The 18,480-nt window shown below is 40.7% G+C and overlaps 1 protein-coding gene across 1 annotated transcript in view; it reads right to left on the bottom strand.

The window, feature by feature from the left end:
- ABCA12 (ATP binding cassette subfamily A member 12) overlaps positions 1–18,480 on the bottom strand; it is an 88,074-nt gene that overhangs the window by 40,597 nt on the left and 28,997 nt on the right. Inside the window, exons 8-22 of the mRNA XM_054380867.1 lie at positions 16,769–16,881; positions 15,929–16,025; positions 11,634–15,800; positions 10,877–10,992; positions 10,067–10,173; positions 8,382–8,635; positions 8,151–8,263; positions 7,547–7,671; positions 6,547–6,720; positions 5,487–5,651; positions 4,341–4,542; positions 3,641–3,780; positions 2,881–3,000; positions 1,659–1,749; positions 159–338 (exon numbers count right to left, since the gene is read on the bottom strand). Of these exons, the coding sequence (XP_054236842.1) occupies positions 159–338; positions 1,659–1,749; positions 2,881–3,000; positions 3,641–3,780; positions 4,341–4,542; positions 5,487–5,651; positions 6,547–6,720; positions 7,547–7,671; positions 8,151–8,263; positions 8,382–8,635; positions 10,067–10,173; positions 10,877–10,992; positions 11,634–15,800; positions 15,929–16,025; positions 16,769–16,881 (6,164 nt within the window). The remainder of the gene's footprint in view (positions 1–158; positions 339–1,658; positions 1,750–2,880; positions 3,001–3,640; positions 3,781–4,340; positions 4,543–5,486; positions 5,652–6,546; positions 6,721–7,546; positions 7,672–8,150; positions 8,264–8,381; positions 8,636–10,066; positions 10,174–10,876; positions 10,993–11,633; positions 15,801–15,928; positions 16,026–16,768; positions 16,882–18,480) is intronic.

The following is an 18,480-nucleotide window of genomic DNA, read 5'->3' on the forward strand; positions in this document are numbered from 1 at the left end:
GTGTGCAGGTGCCACACATGCTGGCTCAAAATTGATTCCTGTGTGGTAGGAGCTGTGACCACAACAGCTGCTGGTGGGAAGGCAAACCTCTTGTGCTGAACTCCCACCCTTTACCAGGCTAGGTTTAATTCACAGGGGGATTCAAGACTGTCACGTACTTGCAAAAAGCTCGTTCTTCAGAAAGAGCTCTTTAGCCACCATTTCCATCTCCTCTATGTTTTTGACTGCCTGAACACGGTTAAACGAGACACAGGAGGACACATTCACAGCAAGAGTAGCTAATGTATTCAGCTGATCAACAATGTCAGAGTTGTTCTGTAGCTCCAGTCGAATATCATCTGGGAAAAAAAAAAAAAAAAAAAAAACAACACACAAACAAAGCACAAAAGCATCACTACACATGGCACAAAAATCCATCACATCCTTCCACTCTTTACAATGACACCAGAAAGGAAGAATAAAACCCATCATATGAAACACTTAAGTGTAAAATACATTTCTGCACTGAGCAGTGCAATGAAGGCACGCTGTTGACCCAATTTTTATGCTAATCATTTGTAATATGCTCATGAGCTTGCTTTTGGGAGGATGCCAGCAATGGGATGTGACAGACATCCCAAATGAGAAATCGCTACTAACCTGCTGAGGTTTTAGACTCACATATGATGCTCACCATTCATTCCACATTTCATGGGTTTTGCTGTTAGCAACTCATCTGTTGAGCTACTCTGTCTCAAGGGAGAAGGTGCTTCATCAAGGAAAAGTTATGTCTGTTGTGCTGATGTGTGTACTAAACCTGATAATGCAGTTTAATAGAGATGCTGCTGTTTCCTGTTGTTTTAAAAGGTGACTGCATAATGCAGTGTAACTAATATGGAACAGCTGCTGCAGGTATGATGATTTCATGGGGAGTTACCAGACAGGAGATGCTATTCATGAAGTAACACAGGAGTCATCACAAACAATATGAAAACAGTCTTCTGGCTGAAACAAACTGCAACCACTCTTGGTTTATACTGGGTCTTGCTGGCATAACCCACATTTACCTTGTCATACATGGCCACTCATTGAGAAAGTGGGGAGGGACAATAAGACCAGCTAGGAAGGGAGTGTGATCACTATACTGTGTACTAACAGAGAATGTTATCTACCACTGATGTCAGCTGATGACTCCCACTGTGCAGATCAGCAACTCTCACCTTGAAGGACCATGCAAGAACACTACAGAACAGCAAGTTTGAGTAGAACTCCTGTGATGATGCTTCTGGCTTCATGAGCCTGAGCACCTTTATCTGATCCCTTGTTTTTCTGCTCTGGAAAATTAAATTGATGCAAGTGAGTTCTCTGCATTTCCCAGGAGAGTCCCAGGTAGCTCATTTGAAGTGATAATTATGGCTAAACAGTGTCCTCCAGTGGCCACACTCAGCTGCAGATATTGCCAGTCTACTATCACCTCAACACTCTTCAAACATCTCCTCATACAAGCCCTTTGCTTTCTAAGAGTCTTTTCCCAAGGACCACAAGATTTTTGAATCACAGCTGAGATTGCCTCGCACTAAACCATTCAATGCTGGCCAGAGAAGAACAATATCAGTTTGCTGACTGAGCTTCCACAGCTGAGGCGCAAGTAAGAGGGCAGCAAATGTGGAACAACTTACCCAGTTTGTTTATCTGACTCAGCAGTTCAGCTGCATCCAGATCCACCATCAGCTTGATAAACACCTGCACAAAGGGATTCTGCAGGGTGTTCTATCAACAAGCAAAAGGAAAAAGCATTGGTTTGACTGGAAGCTCCTTGAGCTCTTCCACATTGTGTTTCTAAAATATAAACAGGCCTTCACTGACCATTTGTACAACCCTCTCCTACTCCTTTCCTGATCTTCCATTTTTTACTCTGCAATGTTAGCTACGAAAATGTCATACAGAGCCCTGTGAGTCCAAGCCAGTGATTCTTGGAGTTAATGGAAGATAACTACTGAGTCTCCACCAGCCACTAGAGAGTCCCATGGAAAAGCCGGGACTAATCTTTGTTATTCTAAAGGTACAGTAAATTTCATTTGTCTGGTTTAACTCCTGTAGACACAGCCAGAGCACAAATTTAGCTTGGAGACCAGCAGACAGATCTTTGTTTGGCTGAATAGTTCATTATTCCACCAATGAGTGCAGTCAACAGAGAAGATTTCATTTCACTTTTGTGTATTCCACTCTGGATTTTCTCTTGGTTCCATGGAAATGATAATGAACTCCAGCCACTGAAATTAACTTCTAATGCTTTAGGGTTCCAGAGATTTTATTTTCATCATTTTCTAAGAAAAGGAGACAATTTTTACTGTGGAGAATGGAAAGCAAGTACATGAAACATTACAGCTGCTGCTTTCTGTACCCAAGCAAGGCCAGGCTCCTTAGAATGGGGAAATGAAATTTTATTTACATTCACTGAGGTACAAAGACATCTTCTAGCTCTTATGTGTGTACCCAGAGCTACATGCTTATTATAGATTCTGTTTTATTTCCTGAAAAAGTCATTTCTTGCCTGGTCTTGGATGGCTGGATCACTCCATCAAGCAGAAAGTTAATTTACAAACTGAAGCGCATTCCCTGCTCATCTCAGCCCTCCAGCAGGACTCAGAATGCCCAATGTCAGGGAGCATACTACAAACAGACCATTTCAGAGAGAAGATTTGCATGGAAAGGTGCATCAGAAGTACTTCGGTTACAGCATCAGGCAGGCATGCACAGAAACTGTGAAGTCCAGAACAAAATCCTGAGATGAGTCTCCCCAGTTGACCTAGATCCCCAATGTTCCTGGAACTCCAGTTTATTTCAATGGAGAAATCCATCTTCCCAATTCCCTCCCACAGGGGAGGTAGGATCTCATACCTTGATCATTGGAACTGTCTGGTTTAACTTAGTCAGTGAATTCATGATGACAGGAGACTTGTCCAGCCACTCCTGGGACTTCAGGGCTAGATCAGCCATCTGCTCCAGTGTTGCATTAGACTGTAAAAAAGTCCACAATATAAGGATTCATTTATTCATTACCTTAGAGCTTTTAAAAATTAAACAAATCAATAAAACCGCTAAGATGAGATTTGTTTCCCTTTGGATTTTTCTTAGCATCCTGTCATTGTTCAGGAAACTATCCTTTAAAATGCTGAATTTGGATACAAGTACTTAAAATACAGCTTCATATGTGACATGTGGAGTATGTCCTGGCTATCAGTTTTCCCTCTGCCAGTTATCGACTTGCCAACAAGTATTGGTTCTAGTGTTTGTGGGAGATATCTCTCAATAGAGAGATGGCTGAAAATAAGGGGGTTAAAGTGCATAAACTGAAAAAAAAAAAGTAGTATAAATATTAGACCAATGCAATTTTTTTGAGGAAATATTAATTCAAAGACAACAGATGATTCATACGATCAGCAACATAACTAGGAAAAGATAAACTGACTAATACTTTGGCCAGGGGGTTGTACTCGATCTCTGGAGGTCCTTTCCAACACCTACAATTCTATGATTCCATGAATACTCCAAACAGTCAGAAAATAAACTTCTGCTTCTCAAAGAAATAAGCCTGTGTTAGATAAATGCCAATCCTTTTGTGTGGGTGTATCCTGATGTACTGTAAAGGTAGCCATACCTTTCCCATGATTGCTCGAGTTTCTATTGTGTCTGGTGTATAAAGGATCTTCCCAAGTACCATTGGCTTTAAAAAAGACCAAATTAAAGCTCCAGTTGGGGTCTTGACCAGGTCCAGGTAAAAGGATAAGCAAAATGGGGCTGCAAAGGGAGAAAAGCAAACAAATTGCACAGAGGACAAATAGATCAGAGATGAGAAAACTACCAGCGTTTTTTTCCCCATCGGCCCAGCTTGTTGCTATGTCCAGCAAATGACTTCAGAGCCCTCTTCCCTGATGAAGGCAATGTGTCTTTACAAAAGCACCCCCAAGATCTCCTGTTGCTGAACTCAAGACGACAAGAGCCTCTGTGTTTGAGCCAAGATTATCTGCTTGAAGGTTAAATGGAGTTTCGTGAACTCAGAGGAGCTAATAATGTCAGTGCAGTTGGAAAAACTACACATCAAGAAAAAGCAGTGACCTGTCAGGTCCCAAGACCAGATCATCAACAAATGGGAAACAGTGCAGTGCCAAGGACAGGCTGTTTTCCTTCTAACATTTATGGAAATAAACCACTAACAATCAGGGCAGTGCAGATCTTCAGCTGGCATAAATCATGAGCCCTCCAGACACATACAGGGACACAGCTCAGCACTGGGTCTCTCTGGAAACAGTAGAATTTGGCAGTGAAATGCTTTTGCCTTAAGAAAAAGCTACACTTACTGGAGTCTTGAGGAATCCCATATTTTGCCACCATCTTTTGGACATAGACATCTTCCATAGAAGAACTGTTGCTTACAGGGTCTCCAAAATCTGGAAGCAAGGACTCAAAAAACAGGGGTGTGATCTCCTGGTTGCAGAGGACTTTTGACATGGACTTAAATGTGCCATGTGTTATCTTAACGCTGTTTGGTTTAAATAATGCCTGCAGAAAAAACACAAAAGGATAATTTTGTCTCTAGAAAGTAAAATGAGAAAATGAAATGAGAAAATAAAATAAAATAAAATAAAATAAAATAAAATAAAATAAAATAATAAAATAAAATAAAATAAAATAAAATAAAATAAAATAAAATAAAATAAAATAAAATAAAATAAACCAAAAACTTTCCATGGAAATCAAGCTTTTTGGGCTAACCTCTGCTATAACAGAGGTGGTAAATTCAATTCCAGGTATGAGGTTCAACGTGGGAATTGCTTAGAAGGTGTGTACAGGAATTGCCTAGAACATGTGCCTGAAGACACATATGGACCTGGGGTCACAAGACACAATTTGTCCCCTATCACCATCGAGTCTGTAATTGCACATACTTCTGCAATGCACAAAGTGATTATCAGAAATGATTCCTGTGATCTACGCTGTCATTGACTACGGATCAGAGAGGGATTGGATTCAATACTGGATGAAGTTAGTGGAAGTTCACTGCAGCTGCCAGAGTAGAATGGGTGTGTACTGAACGTTTTAGGCAGTCATGGGCCTTTGAGTGTGAACTGATGCAGACTAAAGCTAGAGTGAATTTTTGTTGTTGACTTCTGGGGATTTGGTTAGCCTTTAGTGGGCAGCTCTCCAAGCTAACATTTCCAGTACCCTGTAGTAAGTCTATCCTTGGTCAAGACTCATCCCCTCCATTTTTGTTCCTAGTGTCCCTCCTGCTATCATGAGCATATGCTGGTCCCACTGCTCCAAATCAAAGCTCTCCCGGGAAGACAACATACATGTCTGAGAGAGATTCTTCTCAGAACCCTGTTGCTTTAAAAGAGAATCAGTAATCTATGATTTAATGCATCTTTGGCTTCTAGGTTAAGAAATTGCTGTGGAAACTGTTCCAGTGATGCTTTGCCTCCAAAGCAGTTGCAAACTACACATACCTTAGTCAGTGGTACATTTCTAGACTGCCGGAGCTTTTTCAGTGAATGAATAGCTTGTAAGAGTGGATCCACACCAGATTCAACCTGGTGTCTGAAATACTTCATTTTTGTCAGAAGACCTAACATCTTATCCACGGGTTTCTGAAGTTCCTTAGGGAAAAACATCTACAAGAGGCAGGAAGAAAATCAGTTATGATTAGCAGGAATCTGTGCCCACATGTATTTACACACCCACACTGTGTTAACCCCAAGACAAAGACTGTAGGATTTTTCAAAGCTGTTAGGAGGATTAGGGAGCAGGAGTCCCATGGGAAATGAATGGAATTTGTATTCCTAAATCCCCAAGTGCTTTTGAAAACCACTCCCTGAATATTACATATGCTGAACACTGCATGTTGCAAACCACCTCCTGTTGGGAAATGTTTGTCAGGGGTATCCAAACAGTACCACTTTGCACAACACAGGTGCCAAACACTATGAGTGACTTTTGATCTGAGTAAAATTCATTGGCATTCTCATTTGATAACTTTTTTCTTTCTTCCCCCTGCCCCCCACCCCAGCTCACTTCTGTAGCATTTTCAAATCTGTATTCAATACTCACTTCATGCTGTTTATATAGTTGTGCGTGTGGGATATTTCAATAATTTAACAATCAGTCAGTGCCAGCTAGATTAGGAAAATATGTATTACAGGACTTTTTTCCAGGGCCCCCCTTTCCTGGGAATAAAAGAATTTAGCCTTGTTTTTGGGAAGCTTGAACTCAGCTGGGAATGTTCAAGAGGTTGTGACAGCATATAAACAGTACTAGCAAATAGGGAGGCATTTAGAGTAAGACCAATGCCTTTAAATGAGGTTTGCTGGTTTACACCAGCTGGGATCCTCATTTATGTCCACACTGTCACAGCATGGATCTACAATAAAAATTACTGCATGAGCAAAGCCTGATCTTTGGCTTGTGTAAATCAGCATAGCTTCTGGCCACTGCACTGATATTTTATGACCTTTCAGGCACTACATGCAGCAGAGACTACAGAAAGCGCTCTACAAATCCAGCACTAACCTTGTATAAGAAATTGTAAATGTCTAAGTGTCGTAACAGAGTGACCCCCAGGATGTAGGTCTCACGAGTCCTCTCTGAAAGAGAGAGATTGCAGAACTCCTGCGCTGCTATTTGCAGCTGTGGGTCAGCAGGAAGCATGCTACAAGACTGCAGCTGGAGAATCTGAGAAATGAGCTGTGTTTGCAGAAAGGAAAGAAGATTTGTTAGGGGGTAGACTGCTTGTTGCAATATGCATGGATTAATCTTGACTAGCTGTTGTTCTTTCTACAGTGTCATATTTCAACCCTGAGAACCAGAAAATGCCTACCTGTTAGTCCAGCTCTAAAGGGACAAATCCTAAAGATTGTGGTTTACTGCCCAGCTTGCACAGTAGTAAAAGTTCTTTGTGACTTCAATTTCACATTGAATGATGCATGTCAAGTTTGGAAAAGAGCATGCTCTTTGGGGCTCAGTCCAGACAAAAATGATTGGGAAGGGGAACAGCATCTGGAGCTCTGCTTGCACAGGAGTCTGAGAAAGTCAAGCTCATCTCTCATTATGGATGGCTAATTTTGGACATTGAGCACACTCACGAATTGTCATTAGAAGTGTGTTTTACCATCTGGACAGCAACAACTTCTCAACACTGAGGACTCCACCAAGGACCCCACTCAGTTCTCATTAGTCTGATACAGTGAACTGTGCCCTTGCTATGGATCGGAGCAATCACTCATCAGGCAGTGCATGGCTGCTTACCAGCTACTGGTGACAGCCAAAGAGACCATATGGTTCTTGGTCTCCAATGGCTGAAGTGACGTCAATGACTGCTCTTACTGCATTTCTGATGGCTGCTTTGATCCATGGCATGCTGTACTGGCTGCTCCTGGGAGTTCATCTACCTCTCTCTGTTCTATCACACATTCAGTGATCCGCTTAGCTGCATTCACTAACATATTCTAGTTTTAGCGGTCTGAGAGGTAGAACGGAACAAAATCTCCCACCAGGATGGCAGCAAACTTACCTGACTGCTGTTTTCTGGGAGAGATGCTTCCAAAAGAGCATCAATACTGGCTATGGACATTCTTGTTGCGTTTTTGAGATCCTGTTTGAGCTGGTCCACGTTTTTAAAGACATCTCCTAACTTTTCTATAAAGAACAATCAAACAACTGATGTAACAACTTTCTCCAGACATACAACAATTACAAGCACGCAGAGAGGACCTTAGGTAAAGTATGGAAGTGCAGTACCTCACTGCTGATAAGGGAAAAAATCCCAACAAACAAACAAAAACCCACAAACCACAAAGAAAAAACCCCACAAACTTTTAAAATAGAGTCATATTTCCTAGGTTTTACAGTCTAATTTGTGAACTGAAGTTGACAAATTTAGGGATTTAAGAAGTTCCTCAAATACAAAGATTTGGAACTTTCACCACATGGGGCTGTAAAGAAAACAAAGGGTGGTCTAGAATTGCTCTAGATAAAGGTTCCCAAGGACATGTATACAGTTCCTTCACTAATATTAATTTCTTCCTGGCAGCTAAGCAAGTCTTGGGATTTCCAGCAAAAAGTATGGCACCAGTGGTGATGTTTACCAACATTGTAAAGTAAATGTAGAAAACTACCTTGCTTGCTAGAATCTGTTAAATTCTCAGTGATGTTCAACATGGAATTCAAAGCAGTAACATATTGAGGAATCTCTTGAAAGAAAGAAATTTCTGGTACATTTTCATGAAACCTAAATTGGAAAAACAGAATAACCAGCAAAATTAGGAATACAAAAAGAAAGCAAGAAGACATTTAATCTTTTCATAAATAGAATACTAAAGCAGTCTAACTCAGAGGGAGAGCCTCACCATTTCATTTGTGTCTGGATGTTTGTGGCATTCCCAATCAGTATAGTTTGAAGCTCTTGGGAGATTCTTCTGTGATTCAGTACATTGGTCACAACTTGATTGCTCACTTCAATAGCACAGAGGAGCTGCTCATGAGACTGACTCTGTTCACACAGTTCTCCAAAGCTAACATCAGGGAGATGGCAAATTTGCTGTATTGACTTAAGGCTCTCATAGTCACAAAGAAGTGTTGTCAGATCCCGGAGGCGAGAGATCTTCAAAGGAAACAGTTAGATGACAGAATTATAAAAGGCAAGTTTTAAAGAGTCTAGCTGTCCCTTTCTGTTCTTTTTTAGGATTAAAATTGAAATATATATATATATATATATATACACACACACACACACACACACATATGTGTCTGTGTGTGTGTATTCTTGTTCAGTAGAACCCACCAATCATTCAAATCTATGTGAGTTTGCAGCAATTCTGGCGACACAACATTGCACAGGATCTCATAAATCTTGCCAGCCTTAACACATAATTTCCTCTGCTCAACAAGCTTACACAGCAATACTCCATTTGGACTTAACCCGTTGACTAATTAATCCTCCCTGAGGCCACGTAAATCTACCATGTGCAACAGGTTTAGCCTTTCAGATACCACCTGGTCATCTCTACTACAGCATATGAAACACTTGGCTGGAAGTCAGGACTTCCACATCTGCCAGTTTGTGTAATATTATAGTCCTTTGCCCATTCTTCTATTATGGGCTTTCCTCTGGTCTGACATGATGATTTACATGACGAGAACCGTTTTCTGCTTTGCGCCTCTTAAGTACCAGGCTCGTGGTATTGTTGTTACAGATACACCGAGCAGCAACAGCGTTGCACACAGTTACCTTTTTCAAAAGACTTTTAAAATTCTGTTTCTTATATGGAGAAACAAAGAACATGCATGCTTTTAGTGTTATCATGTATCTGCGGTGTAGGAAGTAGTTTGTCCAAATGAGGCATTGCCAAATCCAAAGCTGGTGAGGGAAATCCACAAATGGGTATTGCTTAGGTGCTTAACCTCAGAAACCGTTCTGGTGTTGAGAGACGTCTAGAGCTAAGGGAGCTTGTGGTGACTTGTACTCCATCCATTCTGGTGTTGGTATAGCTCCTCAGGCACAGTTATAGCTAAGTTAGTCATGCTTGTAACTGCCAACTGAGTATGCACAACTCCACTGATTTTCAGCAGGTCAGTGGCATCTAACTGCTCTTTGTGCCTTTGAGCACTCCTCCCTACATATTTCTTAAATGAAGCTAAGGCATCCCAGAATGTTCTCAGCCCTGCATGGTGCTTTGCAAAGTCTCCATGTACTGAACTTCAAAAGTCCTTGTGCACTGATTTATAAGGAATATGGTGGCAACCTATGCAGTGCTCAACATTTTGGGATGGCTTGTGGATAGAGACACCTCTACCTTCTCAGAAAAATGGATGTACACTGTCTGGGGATTCATATAAGAACAACTTCCTCAGCCCAGTTTAATGTTGATATTTAAATAAAGGCAGCAGGCAGAAAACAGAGTTTCAATCCCAGTTTTTCTCAGCTGCTCTTTTAAGAAACTTTTTATTCCATACACTGTTTTTGAAAACCTCTATTGCACATTCATGTGTCTCTGCAGGATGTCCTTCAAGTCAGCATTTTAAGCAGACTCACTTTTAGCTTCAGGAGCTCTGGTATGGATGAATGTTTCTCAGAGGTATTATTTTGAATAAAAGAGTTCTTTTTCAGATGAGCTTGCTTCAAAAGCAGTGTGATGTTTTCTGTGCAAGGAAGAAAACAGAAGTTGCTTGAGACAAAAATATCAGACTTGCAGAAACTTCACAGACAGGAATATCAGTACTTTTATTCTGAGACCTACTGAGTATTGCTGTTTCCCACCACAATCACATGTCTCAGGAACTCTGAAATCACAGAGCAAGACATAGGTTGTAATCTGGATTATAATGAGTCCAGTCTGAGTAGGTGCTCTGGTCTTAAAGAAATCCATCCCACACTGGTAGCAGGACTTTTGTCAGTTTCCTTCAGAGCACAGGCATTATCTCTATTCTGTGAGCAGATAAACCTCTCAGGTTTTACAATAAACTCAGATGATGAGTATCTATGTGAAATGCCATGTTAACTCTCAAAAATAACTGCTGTCATCTTGTGGGTACATGAAGTTGGAAAGAGAATTTAGCTTTAGATTTGTAAGATTTCTTTATCTGAGTGTCAATAACCTGTCATCACATAGCAAAGAGCAGATGTGCCTTTTGGATAGAGTTGGATGGAAAACTTACACCAGCAATGTGACATAACTCAAACAAAAAAGGAGTCTGTCTTCCCCAGGTCTCACAGCTCCAGTTAATTGCCAGCAGATAAAACCGTGTAGCACCATTCCTTCCCATCATTAAATAAAACACTTTGAAAAGACAGGCACAATATATTCCAGCTGAGGTCCCACAACATTAATGAAATCATGATTACCTGTCAATTTGCTGTCTTCATCTCTGGTGGCATTTATTAAACACATCAGGTAAGGGTGATAACTGTTATTCACCGTCACCTGCAAGATGGTGTTTTCAAATTCTAAAAACAAAAATCTGAAAAATAAGATAGGATTTTAAATCAGATTTTCTTTCATAAACAAGTGATATTAGTAAGCAACCTGCCAGATGCCTAGATGCTGTTCCTTGGCAATACAAATAAGAATTCCTGAGCCGTGTGTCTCCCACAACGTCTCCTAAGCAGGTACTCTCCCGATTTTATTTCATCAGTTCTATTTTGCTGTTATTTCCCAAAGCTGTCATTAACTCCTAAAGCCTATGCATAAGAAAATACAGTTGAAAGGTTCACTGTAGATGGAAAGCCATGACTAGGAGAGACTGAGAATCAGAATTTAGGGAGTTATAGCACAAAGAAGGGGCTTCTGAAGAATTTACTATCGGTGGTGAGCATCCTACAAGATTCTGCTTCTACCATGAACTGATACGTGCCAACACAGAACATTTTTGCAAGTCCCACTATTAACTACATCACAGGAAGACAAGATCACACGTTCAGTTTAAGGGAGAAATTTTCTCTTCTTCACTTTAAGCTATGTTAGCCCCAGTGTCCTAAATTTTGGTGATTTCAGGCTTATATTGCTCCACTGAAAGAAAATAAGATACTTCACATGCTGGAATGAGAATGGCAGTCACTACCCATAAATGCAATTACAATAACCCCAAAAAAGTAAACTCACTGTGTGATTAAAGTGGTTGGTGACAGACTGTGGTCACTCTGAGTCCAAGGCAGGGTCTTGTTGTACAGGGTTTCTGTCATGACAATGAAGTGATGAGCGACAACATCAATCACACTGTCAAAACTAGTTTTGCTGGAGAGTAAAGCCAAACCAGAACTTCTATTGAATTCATTCAGCAGTTCAGAGAAGTTCATGCTCTTCAGAACGTAGAGACTGGCTTCTACAATGTCTGCAGCTGACAAGCTGTTGGCAGAGTTGTTTGCCACTGCTTCCAACAACTTTGCGTAGGCAGCTGCTTCGGTTAGATCCCTTTTGGTGCTTAGGAAACTGTCAATCACGTCCCAGATGCTTGAGTAATACCTCCATGTGGTGAGGTTGAAGGCACTTTGGAGACTCCCCAGTAGGTTGTCCATGTTGACATCATCCTGTGCTACACTAAAGAGTGTGGACAGGTTATTCCAGACTGCTAAGCCATCAGAGAAGTTTAAGGAGTTCAGTACTTCTTCATTCACCATGAAAGGAATTACCAGGTTCAAAAGCTCAGATGGAAGCAGACCATCCACATCTGGGATTAGGACTGGGCAGGAAGCATTGCTCTGTAGCAGCCCCTCCATGACACCAGTCAGAGCTCTCACCTGCTCCTCTACCCAAGAGTTTTCCAACTCAGAGATGAGATTTAATTTGGAAAGAAAATTCAGAGAAAACTGCAGAGCCTGGACAATGCAAGACAGATCCTTGGAAAAGTGTTCATTGCCATTCTTGTAGACAGCAGCAAACTCTGGAGACAGTTTCAGGTTTGTTATTGCAAGCTGGAACATTTCTGTAAAGGTATCATGCATTGTTCCATCCTCCATGCCCATGGAATCAAAGAGAGGTTTGCAGGGGCTGTCTGCTAAGGACTCACTCAGAGTGGCATTTTCAAACAGCATCTCAAGTGTCACATGGAGCACATCCTGAGCAGAGCAGTTCTGGATGGCTCCATAACTGTTGTTGCTCTTCTGAAGGAAAGGACTCAAGGCCATATGCAAGAACTGCCAAATCTTTGCCTGTAGCAAAGGATTGTCCTGTAAGGAAGACTGGATAAAATCCTTCTGCAGCAGAAAATGTGAGAAATTATAGACAATGTCCATTTTTTCCTCAAACGTTTTGTTCAAGTTGGTGTCATGCAGCACTTTCATTCCTGCTCTCCATATTTCACTCAGTCTCTGCAGATAGTTACTGTAAGAATCAAATAACAGGCTGGTAGTTTCAAGCTCAGTGATATTAAAACTACTCTGCAGTTCTTTTAAAATTAAGATACCCCTTTGCAGGGCCTGCAAGTACATGGATGTGTTGGCTCCTCTGGAATCTTCTTCCCCATACAGCTCAAAAATGGAGGATACAAAGTTTATCACTTCTTTCAGTTCCTTGCTGAAAGGAAGGTTGGAGTCATTTTTTATGGTACTGAACTGATTTTGCAGTATGTCTGAAAGTGACTGGGAAGTCAGACTGTCTGTAATATTCCAGTTTATGGACTGAAATACTTCAGCAATATGCCAGAAAGCACGAAGTTCATTTCTCTGCCTTATCTGAGGGGAATTCTGGAGTTTTTGCATTAGCTTAGCCAAAGAAGAGATCAGTAGATAATGATCACTGGTATTCACCTCTGCCATGGCAGCAAGAAGCTGATCAAGGGACAAGAGGTGTTCTGCAAAATTTTCAGAAGTCACAGGGGTCAAGAAGAAGTCAGATAATAAGGATGACACTTCTTCATTTGTACTGAGATAATTCTCAATATTGTCAAGTGAGATTGCATCTAGCACAATCATTTTGATAACCTCCCATGCTTTTTCTGTATTAAAATGAGCCCTGTTTAACATTGTCTGATTCCAAATCACTGCAGCCATAGTTAGAACATCTTGATTTTCTTCTCTGTAGGGACTAGCATAGAACAATCCTTCACTGCCAGCTTCAGAGAGTGAGAGTATTTCTTGAAGTAGCCTTTCCAAGTCCAGTGTGCTGTTTGTGGCAGAACTCGAATTGAAAAAGAGTTTTAATGAATTATACAAATAACTCAGATCTGAGGATTTAATTCCTCTACTAGAATTATGAAACATCTGATGTACTATTGTCTTTCCAGGAGCTACTCCAAAGTCCACAAGAATTAGGGCTTTCTTCATCATTTCCAGGAGTTTCACATATTCACCCACTTCTGTTAGGTTCCATTTGGTGGTCAACATGTTGCCAGTGGCACGCCACAGCCGTGAGAAATGTGCCCAGTCCAACTGGTTGGAAGCCTTTCTGCCCTCCTGTATCAGTTCATGCATACTGCTGTTCCTACTGGGAAGACTTGGTATCAGAGGGGAAAGCAGAGGAAGCCTCTGCCAGTCTGCCAAGCTGTCAGAGAAATTTAGGGAGTTCAGTACTTCTTCATTCACCATGAAAGGAATTACCAGGTTCAAAAGCTCAGATGGAAGCAGACTATCCACATCTGGGACTAGCACTGGGCAGGAGGCATTGCTCTGTAGCAGCCCCTCTGTGACATTAGTCAGAGCTCTCACCTGCTCCTCTACCCAAGAGTTTTCCAACTCAGAGATGAGATTTAATTTGGAAAGAAAACTCAGAGAAAACTGCAGAGCCTGGACAATGCAAGACAGATCCTTGGAAAAGTGTTCACTGCTGTTCTTGTAGACAGCAGCAAACTCTGGAGACAGTTTCAGGTTTGTTATTGCAAGCTGGAACATTTCTGTAAAGGTATCATGCATTGTTCCATCCTCCATGCCCATGGAATCAAAGAGAGGTTTGCAGGGGCTGTCTGCTAAGGACTCACTCAGAGTGGCATTTTCAAACAGCATCTCAAGTGTCACATGGAGCACATCCTGAGCAGAGCAGTTCTGGATGGCTCCATAACTGTTGTTGCTCTTCTGAAGGAAAGGACTCAAGGCCATATGCAAGAATTGCCAAATCTTTGCCTGTAGCAAAGGATTGCCCTGTAAGGAAGACTGGTTGAACTCCTGTAGTAGAAGGTGTGTTAAGTTATACATAGGACTAATTATTTCTTCACTGGAAGCTTCTCTGGCACTTGTATAATGAAGGATTTTCATTCCTGTCTTGAGAAATTCAGACAGGCTCTCAATGGTTTTATTGTCAAAATTAAAGAAAATATCTATAAATTTTAATTTACTGACATTATAATTCAGCTGTAAGTCTTTTAATATGTACAAGGTCTTTTGTATGGCTTGAATGGCTAGTGAGATATTGGCTAGTGAGATATTGGCTACTTCAGAGTTTTCCCCAAACTCCTTAAACACGGCTGTTATGAGTTCTGACAGTTGATCCAATTGTGCACTAGAACCACTACTTGAATTATTATTCAGCTTTTGTAAATGGCTGGTTAATACCTCTAAAAACTGCCCATAGGCTATGATGCCTGTGTTATTCCACTTCATTGACCTCAGTTTTTCCCCAAGGCGCCAATAGATGTTCAACTCATCCCACCAGGCTTCACCCATGGAGCTTTCTACCTTCTGCATCAGTTCAAACACAGGCTCCAGTAGGTACTGATAACCCATATTGGTGTCTGTCATTATGAAATATATCTTCTGGAGAGCTAGGAGCTGGTCTGGAAAGTTTCTGTAGGACACAGGCTTAAGCAGATAATCAGAAAACAAAGATTGTATTTCTTCCATTCCTTTTAAGCGCTCTCTGAAGTCTTCCAGAAATGATGGCATGCTCTTGGAGAGCAACATTTTGAGAGCGCCCTCACTTTGAGTTGTACTAAAATTGGAATTATTTAACAGAACTGGATTCCAAATCATTGTAGCTAATTTTAAAGCACTCTGAATTTCTTTCCACTGGGTCATTATATTGAAAATGGAAGTACCATTAAAGTCACTCTGTAATTGCAGCGATGTGAAGTTATAGATTTCATCAATTATTTCCTTATTATATGGTTCCTTTAATTTATAATCATGATGTGGATTCATTCCCAGTTCAAGAATTGCGTACAATCTCTGTAATGTTTCATTCTTCAAATTTCTGAATAGATTTAAGCTTTTTAATTCACTTCTATTCATTTTTTTCTCAAAGCCTTTTAAACGATGTAGAGAGTTTTGTATGGCTTCTAAATCATCTAAATTAATGGACCTCTTGGAGACTTTTCCACCAATCTCTGGTGACTTTATTCTTCTGGAGGGGGAAAAAAAAGCATTTTAGTGAATATGAAATCAATGCAAGTGGAAATGTAAAGTGATTTAGAGCAAAGATCATAGATTTGAATTATAATGTTAGCAATATCCCTTTAGCTAATGTCTTACCTCAGAACCTCCTCCAATTCAGATACTAAAGTCCAATTGTCTTTCCAGTTCACAAAGAGATTGCAAATGTATCTGGTCACCACATTATTTTCTTTATCTACAATAAACATGTAAAGAGAATATTAGCAAAGCTCACATAAATTTGGAAACTGGGAGGAGCTCTATGGCAAATCTGTTAGGGATAACATGCAAGTAGGAAGTTAGGCTCCTGTGAAAACACACAAGATGTTGGATAGAAATTTGACTGATTCAAAGGAGATTGTGGAAGTTAAAGCAGAAATGGATGCCATTTATTAATCTGCCACTTGTAGCATTTAGATGCTGGACCTTTCCCTTGCACATTGATATGACCTTGGTCAGAGGTAGATGTCAAGGACTCTTCCTCTGCTGTAAGTCAACAGGGTTTAGAGGAATGGCTAATCTTAACATATGCAGCTTGTTGAGCAGCTCAGGCACAGCCCCTACCTTGATACACTGAGCTGAGTTTGACAGATGTCACAAATAGAGACAAATTTTCACAAAAAAACTAACCAACCAACCCAACAACAAAACTCCAAAACAAAAACAACAACAAAAAGCAAACCTCACCTTGGTAAAAAATTACTGCTCCCCATTTCCACTGAGACTACAAATTCATTGTCTATTGACAAAATCAAGCTCCTCTACTTTTCCATTTGAAATGAGGTATTTTATTCACATTTGTAAAAAGCTGAAAGAAGAAGTCATTACTCTGAGCCCCGAACAGTAAGCAGTCTGGATGGTTACTTACTAGCCTGTAGTTTGTTTCTCCTCAGCACCACAGGTTTTCAGGAGAGATATGACTATATGGAGGAGCCTTACCTTGTTCTGAACAGTTCAGGTAATATGGAGGATCTGTAACCCCACTGTGAACAGTTTGGAATCTGTCATCAGCCACAAGAGATGCAGAGACATTCTGAGCTGCCAGCACAATACTAAAGGGGAAAATAAATAAATAAATAAATTGTGGTTACAGGTTTGTGAGAAGAAATAAAACAAGTGTTCAAAGAGGAAACAGCTGGAGTACAGCCTAACATTCTTAAAATGTCTGACAGACAAAATATTGCCCTGCTTTTAGTTATTTGTTTGATCTCATATAAAGTACAAAGGGCTCTGATGGGAAAGCCATGGTGGTGTACTGGCTCAAACATATGTGTTGCACTCATTACTTATCCAAAGTGTCCTTATTCAAAGGGTTATGCAAAATCGATAGCCCACTCAAATCCTCACAATAGGTCTTAGAAAACACTCAGGTGATATGGCAGCCCAGCAATTCACTGCTGTGGCTGAATCTCCTCCTGAAAGAAACCAAGAAGCAGGCAGACAAGGCTCCAGGGAGAGCAAGGATTCCTAGGGAACAACATCTGTGGAAGAAAGAAGCAACCACAAATAACTGTTACCATTTCCAATTCTTCTTTCCTCTTTTACACTGTGATAATCAGGCTGACATGGAAGCAAGGAATGTTTTCCAGTCTTAGGAACGAACAAGCTGATCATCAGGCACATTGTATCAGAAAGGAAGTCATTTAGAAGGCTGTCTGTTCAATGTGTGCAGGCTACAGAAAACTCCACGGTGATTACTAGTCCCTTTTGCTTCTCCTGTATAAAGAGCAGCTCTTCACTGTAGGCATAGGGTCACCGTGAAATGCACAATTTCTCTCCTGCCTAAAGTTCTGCAGGTGATACACAAAGAGCCTAGCTGAGCTGATTTCAGTGGCATGAATAAATACATACTGATTTGTGGGAACAGACTGATACTGAGAACAGCACACCAGGGATCTCTCATCTCCTCATTTAACATAATATCTCCATGCAGGTTTTGTGGACTTGGTGCTCACCATTTCCATTCTGCAGAGATGCTTGTTAGTAAGAGCCTTAGAGAGGGAAGAGAAGGAAGAAACTGCAGCTTCAAATGACATGTTTAGACAAGCAATGGAAGAGCCAAGGTGTAGGGAAGGACTGGCTTGCCAGAAGTGGACATGTATCATACAGATCAGAAGGTAGCAAACATGGAAGTAAGTGGTGGTGTTGCTTTTTATTTCAGCGTTGCAGGGCTTCTGCAGATATTAGCTTGAGAGGAAAAGTTCAGCTTGCTTGTTTATCTGAAAAATTATCTTACAGCATCAAACAGGAGCATTTGTGAATTCAGTCTGTAAAGCAGGATTGTGTGGGTAATAAAATTTGCTCCTAAACTTTCTATTAGAATTCATGACTTTGAAGCTACTGTTCCACAGTGGTGTTGTTTATCATGTGGTTGATACAGGTGCCACAATGAGCAAAAGTTCTTTTCTTCTGTATCTTTATATTTATACTGCAAAGAAAATTCCCTGTAGGGCATTTCCTTAGGAGGTCAGCACTGCCTGAGTAAAAGACATGGTTGGGCTCACTACGATGTGCTTTTGTAAGCATCATTAAAAACACTGTTTGTGCAATCGCTTTGCAATAACTCTTTACTCATGCTCTTACACTGCCAGATGCTAGGCATAAAAGCACTGCACAACTCCAGTGATGAAATTCTGAGTGTCTCTTTGTTG

The sequence above is a fragment of the Indicator indicator genome, chromosome 5 (assembly GCF_027791375.1).
Source record: "Indicator indicator isolate 239-I01 chromosome 5, UM_Iind_1.1, whole genome shotgun sequence".
Lineage (NCBI taxonomy): Eukaryota > Metazoa > Chordata > Aves > Piciformes > Indicatoridae > Indicator > Indicator indicator.